The 16,202-nt window shown below is 45.8% G+C and overlaps 1 protein-coding gene across 2 annotated transcripts in view; it reads right to left on the bottom strand.

Annotated features, from left to right (window-relative positions):
- The window catches only part of Atp6v0a2 (ATPase H+ transporting V0 subunit a2), a 28,017-nt gene extending 14,218 nt beyond the window's left edge, over positions 1–13,799 (bottom strand). For both annotated transcript variants that reach the window (XM_020161472.2, XM_074061115.1), the window contains exons 1-7: positions 13,474–13,799; positions 9,355–9,433; positions 7,547–7,644; positions 5,613–5,750; positions 4,700–4,788; positions 3,294–3,420; positions 1,532–1,614 (exon numbers count right to left, since the gene is read on the bottom strand). In XM_020161472.2, coding sequence (XP_020017061.1) covers positions 1,532–1,614; positions 3,294–3,420; positions 4,700–4,788; positions 5,613–5,750; positions 7,547–7,644; positions 9,355–9,433; positions 13,474–13,590 — 731 coding nt within the window. In that variant the 5' untranslated portion in view covers positions 13,591–13,799. The remainder of the gene's footprint in view (positions 1–1,531; positions 1,615–3,293; positions 3,421–4,699; positions 4,789–5,612; positions 5,751–7,546; positions 7,645–9,354; positions 9,434–13,473) is intronic.
- Between the last annotated feature and the right edge of the window lie 2,403 nt (positions 13,800–16,202).

The following is a 16,202-nucleotide window of genomic DNA, read 5'->3' as shown; positions in this document are numbered from 1 at the left end:
TTTTGCAAATTCTGAGATCCAAATTCCACTTCTGCCACCCATGATTCTGGGAAGCTTGTTCCCAAATCTTTCTGAAATCTACCAAGTCCTGGAGCTTGGAGTCATTAAACAGGCTGAAATACAAAAATAAAGACATTCTGGGTCTGGAGTACATGCCGTAATCACAGCTACTCTGGAGGCAGAAATAAGAGGACTGTGGTTAGAGACCAGCCTTAGCAAGGCCTATCTCAAAAACAAGGTGGGTGTGGCAATACACAGCTATAACCCCAGCTATTTGGGAGGCTGAGGTAGGAAGACTGCAGTCCAAGGCCAGCCTGGGCAAAAGCACAAGACCATGTGTGAAAAACAAACTAAAAGTAAAAGGATTGGGGTGAGGCAAGTCACAGAGCACTGGTCTAACAAGCGCAAAGCCCTGAGTTCAAACCCCAGTACAGCAAAAATAAAAAAGACACCGGAAAAGATAGCTCAGGTTTCCAAGCAACACTCCATGACATGTCCTTCAGTCTCCTGGACCTCACAGAGCCAGTGTTTTCCCAGGGGCCCAGAGACACTCCGACTACATTGGGAACGTCAAGCTGCCTCCCAGCTGCAGCCATTCCCAGAGCAGATAACACCAAACTTGATACTTAAAATTCTGACTGTGGAAGGTAAAATAAATAGCTAGCTTTCTCCTGAGCAGTAACACCTGTGAAGTCACAGGTTCGCTGAGCTGGGTGTAGCCTTTCTAATCTACTAAAATAAATAAAGGTCTATTAAAATAACAAAGGTCTAAGCAGGTGACACCAATGACTGAGAAGCAAATTGGCAGGGAAGAGCCACATATCACAGCACTCTGCAGGACACGCTTGACCTCAAACGCCCACTGGAAGCCAGAGGGTCTCTGAAGTTCTTGTTGCCCATTTTCTGACAGGAACAAGCCATGGACATGCTCGGGTTGCAACTCTGCTCAACGTGTACCAAAGGCAGGCATGTATTGCAGTTATGCCTGTCCCCTGCCTTGTCTCCCTGATCCCTAACAGCACCAGGACAAATGACTTGCTGTCTCCCTCACAGATGAGGAAACCAAGGCTTGTCACTTGTCCAAGCTAGCCCAGTGAGGTGGTGGCTGAGTGGGGCTCTAAACACACTCTTCCCCATGTGTCACTCCTCCCCAGAGTGCCCAAAGATGCACCATGTGCTCAGGGGTGATGGGAGCCTCCTGTGCGGCTAAAAGCACCAGCAAAGCACAAAACAGGAAAATTCAGTTCCTTCTTCAACTGATCGGCAGCCTTGGTTCCCAAGGGGAAAATCACGTCTGGGAACATTAATATAGTCTCTACTTTTAAGCATTTTGGGTAATGCCCTGGCAAGCGAGATGACAAATCAAATGTTTCTTAAACATTTAACTTGGTCTTAAACAAAGAAATCACATAACAAAGATGAGCAGCCTGGCACTGAGGCCCCTCTTTGACTGAAGCAGGGTCGCTAAGGAAAGCTGGTGCCTGTTGAGCAGAGGGAGAGGGCGGAAGCACGAGGTACTGCTGCTCCTTACCAGTCGCAGATCTTCTTGACCTTGTGGCCAATCTGCTCTCCCCAAAAGGAGATCAAAAACACATACCACTTTATGACTTCTCCCTACAAAGAACAAGGATAACTGTTAGCTCTGAGCATGATGTCTACATTCTTGGCTGCTCAAACTGGGCCACGACTGAGTTCACTCATTCACTCAACAGGCATAGCCAATCCTATTATTTGCAGATTCCTTCACTGCAAATTCATCCACTTGCTAAAACAACCCCAAGCAAATACTGGCACCACCTTCACAGAATCTGTACCGCTGCAGGAACCTGTCAGCATCTGATGCCCACGGGACCCAGAAGCTCCAATAAGGGACACTCCACCTTCCCTCAGCTGTCACCCCGTAGCCAACTGTCCTTCCCCCGTCTGTTCACTGCAGAGTTTTTATTGGTGACTCGACATTTAAAATGGCCACCAAGGTGAATGTGGAAATGCTGGCTAGCATCCTTTGGGCAAGAAGGCTGAGCCAGGCCTTGCTGGGAAATCCAGGTATTAGATAATTCTTGCTCAGCATGAATTACAGTACTGTCAGCCAAGAGTTAAATGAAGACACATAGTAAATAAGAGGTCTAAACAGAAACACACATAAAACAAGGTTATGTATTGATTACTGATGAAAATGGGATCAAAGGCTCACAGGAATGGAATCCTGTATTTCCTCTATAAGGAACAACTCTACATATTCTGACACAGTATCACCATGACTTTAAGGAATGTTACTGCCGATAGCAAGAATCAACTGGATTTTCGAATATCCAACAAAAGAGAACTCCACAACAACTAAATGGGAGTGCTGGGATAGCTAGTGCACAAAGACTAAGTTTGAGTTAGATTCCCAGCACTAACAACAAACTGAGTAAGTGTTTTCCCTATTTGCCAGGCATACTTCAGGCATGAGGCACACAGCAGTGAGCAAGAGATGAAGTCCCTGACCTGCTCAGGTTGACATCAAGGGACACGACAGAGCAAGGCCAGACAAAGATGAGCACTGTAAGGCAAATGAGGCTGGAGGGGGAGGAGAGAGGGCGGGTGTTGTGATCTTAAACAGGGTGGGCAAGGCAGGCCCCTAGGAGGTAGCATTTGAGTTGGAGAACTGAAGAAGTAAAGAAGGGAGCTGCACAGTCTTGGGGGAAGGTCTTTCTAAGCAAGAGGAAAAGCATGTGTAAACATGCTCAGAAGCAAGTAGGCCAGCATGGCTGAAGAGGGATGGACAGGATGACAGCAGTACCGGAGAGTCAGAGCTGTGACAAGGTGCTTTAGGGTTAGAGGGTCCTAAGTAGAGGAGTGAAAAGATGTCATGCATCATTCTGGATGCTGGAAAGAGAAGAGACCAGGGCAAGGTGGGGCAGACCCAGACCTTAACCAGGAAGTGGAGAGGCAGGTCACCAATGGATTCGAGGGAGGGTGAGACAAGCCACCAGGATGACTCCAGGTTTCTGACCAAGCTTTTAGAAACAGGAGCTGCTGTGAGGCAGGAAGAGGTGGGCGTCTGGAAGGCAGGTCTCAGGGGAAGGACCAGGGTCCTGTTCTGAGGCATGAGGAGGCAATGTCTTATGGACACTTAAAAGAAGACACAGAACAGACAGACCCAGCCTGGTGCTCAGGGGAGAGGCCATGCTAGAGTTCCACATTTGGGGAATAAAATTGGGTCACGAAAGATATGTGACAACCATGTACTGTACCTACAACTGTGCTGTTGTCTGTCACTGTTAAAGGTGACTGTGGTGTGTACTCACAGTCTCAGGGTCTTCGAGCGCCTCATCCAGTTCGGCACAGGTCACGATGGTGTACCCTTTACAGACTCTCCACAGCATTTTTTCAAACGCTTCAACTTTTCCTTGGTGAATTAGGCCAGACACAAATCTATGAGATAATCAAGACACCTATGGTTGACTGGAAGCAGTGGATGTCATCCAATTGCATTAAAGAATCATGAAGGTTTCCATTCCTACAAAATGGTAAAGTCAGTCTGAAAGCGCTCCGACTATAAAATGTCTCACGTTCCAGGTAAAATATTCTGAAACATCCTTTTAAAGTATAGTTGTGCTGGGTATAGTGGCACACACCTGTAACCCCAGCACTCAGGAGGCTGAGGTAGGAAGATTGTTGAATTTAAGGCCAGCCTGGGCTACAAAGTGAGACCCTGTCTCAAAAAAAAAAAAAAAAAAAAAAGTGTCCCACACCTGTAATACCAGCTACTCAGGAGGTAGAGGCAAAAGAATCGTGAGTTTGAGGAAGCCTGGACAAAGACAGCAACACCTTGTCTCAAAAATGGAAAGCTCACACCTGTAATCCTAACTACTCAGGAAGCAGAGATAAGGAAAACCATAGTTTAAAGCCAGCCCTGGGCAAATAGTTCAGAGAGCCTATCTTGAAAAAACCCATCACAAAAGAAGGGTTGGAGGAGTGGCTCAAGCAGTATAGTGCCTGCCTAGCAAGCATGAGGACCTGAGTTCAAGCCCCAATACCACCAAATAAAAAAAGAAAGAAAAACAGGAACAAAAAGGTTGTGGGCACAGCTCAAATAGTAGAACGCTTGCCTTGCCTGAGTCGCACACACACACACACACACACACACACACACACACACACTGAACAAACATCCTTTGTGGAGAAAATAATGTAAATAATTCCAGGTTGGCAGAGCACTTTCCAGATACTTGATGAATGTAAAAACAAACTCTCTCTGGAGAAATATATCCTTAGAACTACAACTCACTGCATGTCCTCAGATAAGGAACTAAGGAACATAAATTCATTAAAAAAAAAAATCACCAACCACACCAAGAAATGAGCTGTCATTAGTTCAGGTAAGCAGATACATAGCATGGCCTATCAGGAAGCTCACCAGCTCAGTTCAGCCCGCTTCCAGTTATGCCCAGTAATATTGGTTTACAGAGTTAACAGTGAATGACATAAACATTGCTTCTTCCCAACTCAACACACCAAAAGAAGAAATTTCCATTGGATTTAGCTAAAACATCAACACAGCTCAGTAATTCAATTCACCCTGTACAGGAGCACACTGTTTGCTTAAGCAGATATTCACATTACAGCCAGTCTGTAATGTGGGCCCACTCCCCCGTCTACAGAGCTCATCTCCCTTGTACATAAGGATTGGATGCCTATCATTGTCACCTACCCCAGTTTTGCTCCCAGTCTCTGCATACAGCTGTAGTCCAACAAAGAATCATTCTCCAAGGAAGGGAATTCTTCATAAGTGGGTTCAAACTAGAAAGAGACATACAAAACCAAGCTTGTCATTAAAAATGACACTTTATTTTCATGTCATGTTTCCAGACAGTGTAAGGAGCATCCTAACTAACTACTTAGATCTGGGTGCAGAGGCCAAGGAGACGCAAACATGTGCTTAGCTCTGGTAAGATAAGCTCAGCTTATCTGTAAGCCACTTGGAGACAGCTACAGAACAGAATAGTTATAAATTAAGTCATGGCTTAATTCCAAATAGAATCACTTTATCAGAGGTCATACTAGATCAAGTGAAACTGAGTTCAGAAAGGACAGACTTCCTCTTCTTCCCTGCTCAGCATAATACAGGTATGGCATCCCTAATGCAAAAGTCTGAACTCAGAAATGCTCTGAGCATTTAGGGGGCTCAGTTGGTAAGGTCCATGCAAAGACTGCAACATCCCACAGCTTCAAGATCTGAAAAACTTCTGCTTCCAGCATTTGGGACCAGGAATACTTGGCCTGTGCTACAATACAGACTGTTCTTTGCTCTTATAGGTTAGAGATTTTTTTTTTCCTTAACCCTTAGCAATTTGGAAAAACAAATTTTAGATAAGTCCAACTTCCCCTGCTCAATTTCTTCTGATGATCATAAAGTTTTTTTTCCAACTGTAAACCAACAAATCAATGCAGGAAAGGCCCATGAAGCTTCCTCCAACGTCATATAATCCAAGTGAAAAATAAAGCTAAGACTGAAATTTATCACTTAAAAAAAGCAACGCATCTAAACGAATGAATAATCAAGCCCACAACTCTGAGAGCAAGATTTCAATAAAAGAGGTGTACTTCTCCAAACTGCCCCGCACCTCGACATTTCGTTTGACAAAGGTTTTCGTCACCCTCAGCATGTGAGTATACTCAATCAGTTCCAGCAGGTTTTTCCTCAGTTTCTCTTTGTTCTTGGTGACTTCCCTCAGTTCCACCTCGAGCTTCTGCAGCTGCTCCTACAATATTACAACAATCACTTAAGAGATGGCTTGGTTCCCACAGTGGGAATTGGCAAAAGCCAGTGGAGGTTTTAAAGAGCAGAATTCATGTGACATTTGTAGGGTATGAAAACATGTCAAGACTTTAAAGCTCAAATAATTCCTGCAAAGTTCACACCACAATGTGACACAAAGCATCACAGGTATGATGACTCAAGTTTCCAGTCCCTGTCATTTCTTCTGGTTTTCCTTCAGCTGCTTATCCATCACCACACATCAAACATCTGTTTCCTTTTACTTGCACCACAAGAAATTTTAGGTCATCTTTTCTAAATACATTTTCCTGGTCTCTAGCTTAAGAGTGTCTGTGCTTTCACATTTAACACAAGGATGAAGGCATAAAAATTCTTGAGACGGAATCTTCAATAGTTACATACCAAGCATCCTTATAAATATATTTATAGAGGCAGAACTCTATAAAACACAGACAATGAAAACTTGTATTCAAGCAAATCACTTAGGGTACTAGCCTCATTATTTGTGTTCTGCCTTATAAAACCATAAACAGTGATCGCTATGTCTGTAATTACACCATAACCAGCCCATCCAACAGGCCAAACCAGATGGCTGCTTTCTGTTCGTTGAACTGCATACTTCTCTGGGGTCCCTTCACATACCAGTGGTAGATGACCCCCCCAGATGAACAAATAGTGCAGCTGGCAAGAGAACACAGCTGCACCAGGATCATTGTTTTAAAAGAACAATGAAGGGCCTATTTGTCAGTGATGAGCTGTGAAATGAGTGCTCTCACAAGGGAGCAGGGCTTTAACTACAACACTGAACCCCTGGGGGGTGGCGGGGTTTGAAGGCTTCCCGTTGGGTTCCTGCAGTAAGAACCTATTGCCTTCGTCCAGGCTTCTGAAAACCAGGAGAGCATTAGGGTGAATTTGGACTGAAGCCTTGATTATTGAAGGCCTGGACCATCCCAGAATGAACTGAGGAGACATCACAGGACAGAACTGATGACCAAATGCTCCTGCACCTCTGCTTACCAGCACCTGGAATGGGAGCACACGCCTCCCCCAGAAAAGAGAACTGAATTACAGTCAAAACCATAGTGAACAGTCTCTCATGAGACTAGTCAGGCTGTTGTTCTTTGATTCTCCACCACTTCTGAGGAGAAAGGCAGAGAAGCACTAGACAGAACAAGGCAGACTAGGTAGTTAGCTGAAATTAGGCAGGTATAGTTAGAACCAAGCCCTCCCTCCCCAAAGTTCCATAGTAACCTATGCTGCCAACAGATGGGAGAGATAACACCACACCCCTTATCAACTCACTTCCCTCTCAACGCTCTCCTCCCCCCCAACTCAGGTGGGTGGGAAAGGGGGAAGCCGGGAAGGACCAAAATGAGAACAGGTAAGGCCAAGGTCTGATCAGAAGGTCTTTCTGCTGCTTTCTACACACCTAATTATCATTGAAAATGGGCTACGCCCAGGAGCAAACAAGTCGAAGACCCCCAACCCAAAGTTTGCTGGCACCCTGCTCACTCAGAACCCTTCCCTGCCTTACGAGGGAGTTTCTTTGTCCCTTCTCTTAATAAACTCTTGTCTACACTCGCACCCTCCATTGCCTGTGAACTGCATTCATTGCATTCTGGAGACAAAGACCTCAGCAGGAATCAGAAGCTCTCTGCCACTGAGCTAACACAGCTGTGACCCTAACCAGCCAGGCAGGCCAATCTCACAAGATTCTGGTTAGAAATGGGCACCCTGAGGTGAAGGGTGAAGCAGCTTCAGCTTAGTGCAGAGCCCTACCTGCATTTCTAGAACCTGTTTAAGCGGAGGCGCAGGAGGACTGGCCTCTCCCTCAGGCAGGGGAATATCAGCTCTCGTGATCTCCTGCACCAGATACACTGTGGACACAAGAGGCACACAAAGTTAGACACGAAATTTACTGGAGTACATTTCACCAGGAACTTTTAAAATGCACCCACATCTTGCTTGCTGGGACTGAGTTGAGGTCGGTTTTTTGCAACTTTGCTCCAAAAATCTGCAAAATAACGCAGCAGGGAGCCTGGCAGAGCAGTGGAGTACACTGCTTCAAGTTTGTGCCTGACATGCAGGCAGACTGGGGACACATTTGGATATGGGAGGACCCACACAGTCCCTACCACAGCCCAGCCAAAGAAACCACCCAAGACAGGACAAAGCCAGGTTCTCCTGCAATTCCCCACTGGGCCCTGATGTTGTGACAGGCACTTATACTGAAAAACCAGATTCATGGAAGTATATTACACCAACCAAAATTAATCTACTTTTTAGTTCACATTTTCAATTTCATGAAAAGTCCTGGTCCCTAGAATAAAAATCACAACACCTGTTAGAGTCATTACCAGACACAGTATTCGGGAAAAAGAGGAAGAGGGGGAGGAAGACAGAGAAGAAAGGAAGGAAAGAAGGAAAGAAGGAAAGAAGGGAGGGAGGAAAGGGAGAAAAAAAGCAACTGTATCTGAGCAACAAGACAGCAAAAGAAGCAGAGTTGAAGAGGTTTCTAGAAATAGATGCAAATGTATAAACCAATCAATCCCCAAATTCACTTGTCAGTTCCTTTTAATTTTCTAAGTCTACAATCTTTTCTAAATAGTTTAAGATACAGGAAGTCCTGGACAAGTCTAATGTGTTACCACCTTTGCCCTGCCTTCAAAATCCTCATTCCAAATGCACAACCTGTCAGACTCATACACCTTACAAAGACTGGAAAATGATACCACTCTAATATTCACAATCCACACAGATAACTCAGACCTCAAACAAGATGCAAAGGGATAAACTTCAGATGACTAAAAGGTTTTGGTAATGTTAAAAATCCCAAATTAAAAAAAATTAAACTCAAAATAATGATTAGCTCTCAGAAATCGTTCCAAAAGTCATACTCATTCTCCCTACCCCCCCCCCGTGTTTTCTGACTGTCTTTCTAAAAACAAATTTTGTACCTGTCACTTTTCCTCTCTATTTCAGTGAGAACTTAAAGCCTGACTTGACAATGACTACTTCAGGCCAAGCTCTTACAGATTTTAGAGAAAAGAGATGTAGCCTTGAGCCACTGAGCTTTGTCTTAACAACCAAATACCACAGATCAAAGTCATTCACAAGGAAGCCCCAAGGAAACAGACAACATTATCAAAAATGCCTCCCGTGTTCTTTGATAAGACTTTTAAACTCAGTAATATATTAACAGGTACACATTGTTTTTTAGTTATATAAAACTATAAGGAACGGAACAAAAAAGTCAAGGTAGTTAATATAATGAAATACTATGCACCCATCAAAAATGATGGGCTTGTGTTTATACCCATGGGAAAAATGCTACGGTAAGTACTATTAAATAAAAGACAGGACTAATAACAAAATAACCTAACCATTATGTACATAAATCCTTACTTTTACATAAGAATAATAAAAGTGTGAAAAAATAGGATGTGACCACACAACAACTCCCTCTGAATGGTGAGAATATGAGTACTTTCTTTTCCTTTCTATTTGTACTTTCAGTTTTTTTAAAAGGAACAGGTTTGCTCCTATAAAATAATTATTTAGGTTATTAAAATGGAAAACAAACTTACCCAATATTCGTTCTAGTTCTTCACACCGCTTCACCTCACCAACAAATTTTCTTTGAAAAGAACTTACATTCTGGTTGAGCTGAGGAAAAGATGAAATTTTTTTTATTTCTAAAATGTCTCAAGTTCTTGAGTTTATTTATTCATCTCTTTATTTTTTGGCAGTGCTGGGGTCTGAACTCAGGGCCTAACACTTGCTAGATAGGAGATCTTACTGCTTGAGCCACTCTACCAGCCTTTAAATTTATTTTTATTTATTTGCTTTTGGTGCTGAAGATGGAACCCAGGACTTTGCACACACCCAGCCCCTAGAAATAATTTTTTTCCCTTTGCCAAACTGGAGATTGAACCCAGGGACTCGGGCATGACAGATGAGCACTCTACCACTTGAGCCATGCACCCAGCCCTTTTGGGTTTTTGACCTAGAGCTCATGACCCTCCTACCTCCACCTCCCAAGTAGCAGAATTACAGGAGTATGCCGCAATAACTGGTCAATAATCTTTTAAATAAAATATTACTGGCAGTGTTCAGGGACAAGTATACTCTCATCTACTACAAAAGGGGTACAAGCAGAAATGACTTTCTGGATAGCAATTCAGCAACAATTATCTGAAAAGACCCAAAAAATGTTCCTTGGCCCAGAAATATCCCATGAGGAAATTTAAGGAAAAAGAAACATGATTATGGGCAAAACCTTATCAGAACATCAACTTCAGAGACAGAGGAAATATACTAACTCAAAAATCCAACAACAGGAAACTGGGGAAGGAAATTATAGACTCTCCACTCCATGGAATACTACTCAGCAATAAAACGAACAGCCCTGCAACAGCGCAGCTGGCTTTCAGAACCACCAGGCTAGCGTGACTCGGCCTCCACTGATAGAAGGTGCTGAGTAGATTAGCAGTTGCCCCAGGCTGGGGTGGGAATGAGAACTGATTTGTGTGGGCACAAGGGCTCTATCTTCCTGGGGTGATGGAATGTTCTAAAACCGGGCTGTGGTGATGGCTGCGTGACCGGTACTTTCTAAAGAATCATAAACTGTACACTTGAGATGATGAATTCTATGATACACCTCAATAAGGTTGTATAAAAGTGTTTACGCACTTCTTAGAACTAGTGTTTCAAATGACCAGGTATTTTATCACACTAAAAAATGTATTCTTAATATGTTTAGGTATAACAATTACATCACAGCTATGAATTTAAGAGTCCTCACCTTTTAAAAATTTACTGAAATATGGAATTACACATCTTGGACTTACTTAAAATAAGCTGGTGTGGGAGGATACAAGGGGCAGCCACGAGGTTACATGATGGGGACAGGAGGAGCCCGCTGTCCTCTTGCTTGAACTCTTATACCACAGAGCTCAAAACAATAAAAATATTGTAAAAGAGTATTTGATAGGGCTAGGAAATTCTTCATGATTTGCATATAAAAACAGATTAAATACTAAATAAAAAATTAAAGTGCTTATTTATAGGTGTTAGGATCAGTCAAGATATTATCTCATTCTTAGGGTTTCTAAACTTCCCACTGCACATATATTACTTTAATAAGATTATAGTAATCATTCACGTTGAAGGCATTTTGGGTGAGAACTGGACCTTTATTCCATCCAACATTTGTACTGGGCACTCTTAAAAAACAACCAAACAAGGTGGGAGCCAGTGGCTCAAGCCTGTAATCCTAGCTACTCAAGGAGGCAGAGATCAGGAGGACAGAGGTTCGAAGCAGCCCCCAGCAAATAGTTCACAAGCCCCTGTCTCAAAAAAAAACTCAGAAAAGGGGTGGAGTGGCTCATGTGGTAGAGCGCCTACCTAGCAAGTGTAAGGCCTTAAATTCAAACCCCACTACTGCCCCTCTCCACCAAAAAAAAAACCAACCAGACCACAACTCAGCATGAAACTGTTCAAACAACCTGAGGGTGTCCACTCCCTAAGTCTCAGTTCTGGTTCAGTTTTTTGAACCAGAAGAAAGACAAAATTCCAATTTCACTTCTGCTTGCCACATTCTCTTTCACTTATGGAGTCACACTAAGCCCAAGTAACCATTCCCAAGGTCCTAAGGAATCAGACACAACCCACTCCCACAGAGCTAAGGGGAAAGGAAGCACACACCAAAGCCGCCTATGGGGGACACTGCTTCTCATCTTCCATTTTGCTTTCTTCAGTAGCAAAAACTTAACTATAATTGAATATTATGGTTCGACAAATAGCAGAAGCTTTGTGAAAAGGTAAACTCCTATGGCAATGACGCGACTGGATGTGATATGTGTTTGGTTTTTTTTTCTTTTTTGGTGGTAGTCACTTAATTCAGAGCTAATGGCATAAAAGTACATTTCAAGCCAGGCATGGTAGCACACACCTATCTATGACCTCAGCACTAGGGAGGATAAGGCAGGAGGACCATGAGTTCCAAGCCAGCCTGAGCTACATAGTGAGAACATGTCAAAAAAAAAAAAAAAGGTACATCTCAACATGGATTCTTTTTTCTGGCTTTTTGAGATGGGAGTCTCCCTAATGTAAGCCTGAGGCCCAGGCAGGCCTCGAACACAAGGCTCTCTTTCCTCTGTCTCTTGAGTGCTGGGATTACAGCCATGGACTACCACATCCAGCTCTAGATCCCTTTTTTGTTGTTGTTTTGTTTTGGCTGTACAAAAGAGAGAGAGAGATGACCTTTCCCTTCCCAGTCCCACTGGTTAGCGGTCTTGTCACTGTAAATTCTCGACCTGCCCCCACCTCTCCAAGGTTAGTAAAAGAAAAGCCTGTAGGAGCTCCCTGGCCTACAGACACCTGAAACCCAGCCCCACGCAAGGGGAGCTCATTGTAGCATTTTCGTTTTATCTTCCTCTACAAAAAGATGAATACTTTTTCTTTCACCGACTCTCAGCATCACAGCTATGAATTTAAGAGTCCTCACCTTTTAAAAATTTACTGAAATATGGAATCACACATCTTGGACTTACTTAAAATGAGCTGGTCTGGGAGGATACAAGGGGCAGCCACTGAGTCAGGAGCCCGTCTCCCTTGACACTGCCCTTTCCCTGATACCCACAGCAATGACACAGGTGAGCAGTCCCATGCTGGAGCCCACCTGGCTGCATCTCACCCTCCTCCCCAACTCCCCACATCCTCCCCTGTCACCAGAAGGACCTTGCAAGGACCATGCACACCACATCTAGGGTAAGGTCATTCCCTTTGAATTTAAGGACACAGCCAGAGACTGCAAGGTGTGTCTGGGGGAACGTCAGCTCCATCAGGGAGCACTTGCTCCGGTTCCACTGTCTCCCTTCCATGCTGTCTCCCTTCCATGCCTTTCTGCAACCACAGCACTGATCTGGCTCCTAACCAGGGTGTGTTTACTCTGTCCCCTCCCCAACTGTGCGCTCCAAAAGCACAGGGACTTTGATTGCCTGGCTTGCAGTTGAGTCCCCAGCACCAAAAACAGTGCCTGAGGGCAGCAAGCACTCAGTAAAAGCTTGTTCATTCATTCAAATGCCTATTAATGCCAACAAATGCCAGGGAATGAGCCTAAGTCTTACAGAAAGAGGAAGGGACCAGTCAGACAAGGTCTTGCCCGGAGGATGGGGACAAACAATAAACAAGCAAAAAGTTGCATGAACAAGTGTTTTATTATTACTTGTTGGGGACACAGTTTGCAAGCCACTGATGCTGACTGCGCTCCCGTCCTTCCTGGGACAAAATAGGTGCATCCTCACCCATCAGTGAACAAAACACACAGACGCCTCTCTCAACCCCAGTTCTGACTCTACCTGTGCTTCTGTCCCTCCACCTGGGACCTTCTTCCTCCAGACTTTCCCATGGTGGGGTGGGGGGCTCAGCTCAAAGGCCACCTCCTCGGGAGGCCCTCCGAGACCGCCTCCCACCCGGGTCACCATCACACCGCCCCGTTTTGTTCTCTTTCATAGAGAGCGTTTTCTAGCATTCATTTGCCTCAGGTGCCCCTCGCCCCCCTAGAGGCCTCTACTGGGTTCGTTCTCCCGCTCAGCCCGGTGCCTGGCACAGCGTCTGATGAGCTCGACCCGGTGCACAGCGCTGCACAGGGGCGACCCGAAGGACCCCGAGCGAGCGACCCGCGTCTCCCGGGCGACACTCACGTCTCGGAACTGGACCAGGCCCTTCTCGCCCAGGGCGCTGAGGCACTCGTAGGCCGTGCCCGACTGCAGGAAGAGCTGCGCCAGGCACATGCTCTCGCTCCGGAACAGGGAGCCCATGGCGGGCCGGCCCGCGCCCCGAGGGGCCCGACAGACGGCGGTGGCTTCGGGCCGCGCGGCCCGCACGGTCAGCCGGAGCAGCCCGGGCCTTGAGTTCTTCCTGCCGCCGGGCCGCAGCCCCGCACCATGGGGCTCCGCGCTGCAGCGCAGGCCGGGATCCTGCCACCACGGCCGCGCCTTCAGCCGCCACCACAGCCGCCAGCGAGGCCCCGCCCACAGCCACCGCCGGTTCCGGTTCCGCCCCCCGAGCCAACCAATGGGCGGCCGGAGTTGCGGCCGACAGCCAACCAATGGACGTCTGGAGTTGGGCTTTCTGTGCTTTAGCCCGGCCAATCGGCGCAAACCTGGCGGGTACTGATGGAGCGCAGATGGTCCCCGGCCTTTCTATGGCTTTTTTTTTTTTTTTTAATGAGTATATTTGAGTTTGCATGGCATAAAGTCAACTCGTTCCAGATATGCAATTCTGTGAGTTTTAGTGACGTTACCTAAAGTGCAGTTGTCATCACCCTCCAACCTGAGAACAGGACCAACACTTCGCAAAACTCCTGCTCGGTTGCGGTCAGTCCGCTTCCGCCGCTCACGACTTTGCCTCGGTGACTTGCCAGCCCCGCACTTGTGCAGTCGACGGGATTAGGCTGTGTGCGACACGACACGAAAGCCTGGTGCGATGTGCTAACATCTCTGGCTTCTCTCACTGCATTGCGAATCACATCCAAACGCGGGCCATAGCCCACCGCTAGGACCCCGCAGGAGCTGGGCTCCCGCGGCTCGGCCACGCCCGCCTCCTGACTCTTTCCTGGTCGGTGCACGTGAACTTGCCAATCCCTCAGCTCGGAACACCATCCCCTGGACCTTCTCAGGGCTGGCTTGGTTAGCTCTGGGTTCAAATGTCCCCTCCTTCCTGAGGCTCACCCTGGCCCGTAGCTAAAGATGCCGCCCGGCCTTGCCACATCACATCCGGGTTTAATCCCTTCATGGCACTTCCAGCATCTGGAACTGTCCTGTCTGGTGGACCAGCAGCTCCAGCACGACAAGGACATTGTCTTCCTCACAGTGGTACCTCCAGGGCCCAGCGACCAGAGGCCATTCAATATTGGGGTGTCCGTCCGAGGGCGTGGTGTTTTACCACCTAGCTACACCCCAACCCAATACATAGTTCAATGTATACGTGAGTGTAAAGACTCTAAAAAGTTGACATCACATCAGTGTACTCGGAGTCTCTTTAGACCTGCGTGCATTTTTCTCAGTTTTAAGTACAAGAGGCCTCCTAACAAAGCCCACTAAATCAAGCAAAATTTCTTGTCACTTGGAAATTTTAATTATCCAAACATGTATCTAAAGTCCCAAACTAGTTAAACTCACTGTCACAGAAATTCTCCAAAACACTGCCATTCACCACTGGGTCCTTTCATTCCTTTGACAGAAGATAACCCTACTGGGTGTCATCACACACACACACCCCTGACATAATACAAATAGTGGTATTTTGGGGGGTGTCATCAGTTATATGTTTAGAATGAATTAGGTAAGTCTTTTTTTTTTTTGCAGTACTGGGATTTGAACTCAGGGCCTCATGCTCTACCACTTAAGCCATACCCACAGCCCAAACAATCATTTCAATTTTTTTTTGGTGGCACTAGGATTTGAACTCAGGGTTTCACGCTTGGTAGGCAGAGACTGTACCCCTTAATCCATGGCTCCAACCTACGCATTTAGTAAGAATTAGGAAAAAATACATCAAACCCACAGTTCCACAAATATCATTGATTAATAATTCTATTTAAGGAAAAGTTTACCAGCACAAGTGATACTCATATACACTAAGGGGTGTGAAGTGAATTCAAACAGCTGCAGTTTGGATAATGGCCCAGACCCTGGCCCCAATGATCCAGTACCAATCCAGATTCCCAAGACAGCCCTACCTTGGGGTTGGGAGAAGACCCAACACCACCGCAGAGCAGAAGCTTAAAGTGACAGGATTTCAAGCTTGCTCAAATTATGACCAGTGCCATGACTGGCTATGTACTTCTTTCAAAATGGTCTTTAGCCAAGGCACGGTGGTACATGTCTATAATCCCAGCTACTCAGGAGGCAGAAATAGGAAGATCAGGGATGTGAAGCCAGCCAGGGAAAAACCACGAGATTCTATCTGAAAAATAAAGCCAAAAGACTGGGAGCATGATTCAGGTGGTAGAGCACCTGCCTAGAAAGCACAGACTCTGAGGGAGGGAAGGAGGGAAGAAAGAATGGAGGGAGGAAGGGGAGGGGACTTCAGTTGGAAGGAGGATTTAAACTGCCCCCTGGACAGGTACTCTGCAGTGAACAGTAGCAATACTGTGGCACATTGTGTATGGTGCTGGGACATCAGGAGGAGTTAAGAGCTCAACCGAAAAGTAAAAAGCAAAAGGGTCACTTTTCAGAATTGGGTTCACCCATGGTGTACGATGACTCCATGCATTAGCAGCACACAGAACAACTCATGGGCGACTATTCAGGCCCATCCCCCACTGCATCAGGCTGCCTGTCCCCTTGTGAGGAGCCATGGGAAGGGTTCTCAGCTAGGAAGAACGCTTCACTGATAACCATTTTATCAGTGAGACTCTCACAGCTGA

The sequence above is a fragment of the Castor canadensis genome, chromosome 18 (assembly GCF_047511655.1).
Source record: "Castor canadensis chromosome 18, mCasCan1.hap1v2, whole genome shotgun sequence".
NCBI classification, from domain to species: Eukaryota; Metazoa; Chordata; class Mammalia; order Rodentia; family Castoridae; genus Castor; species Castor canadensis.
This window is presented reverse-complemented; position numbering and strand designations above follow the sequence as displayed.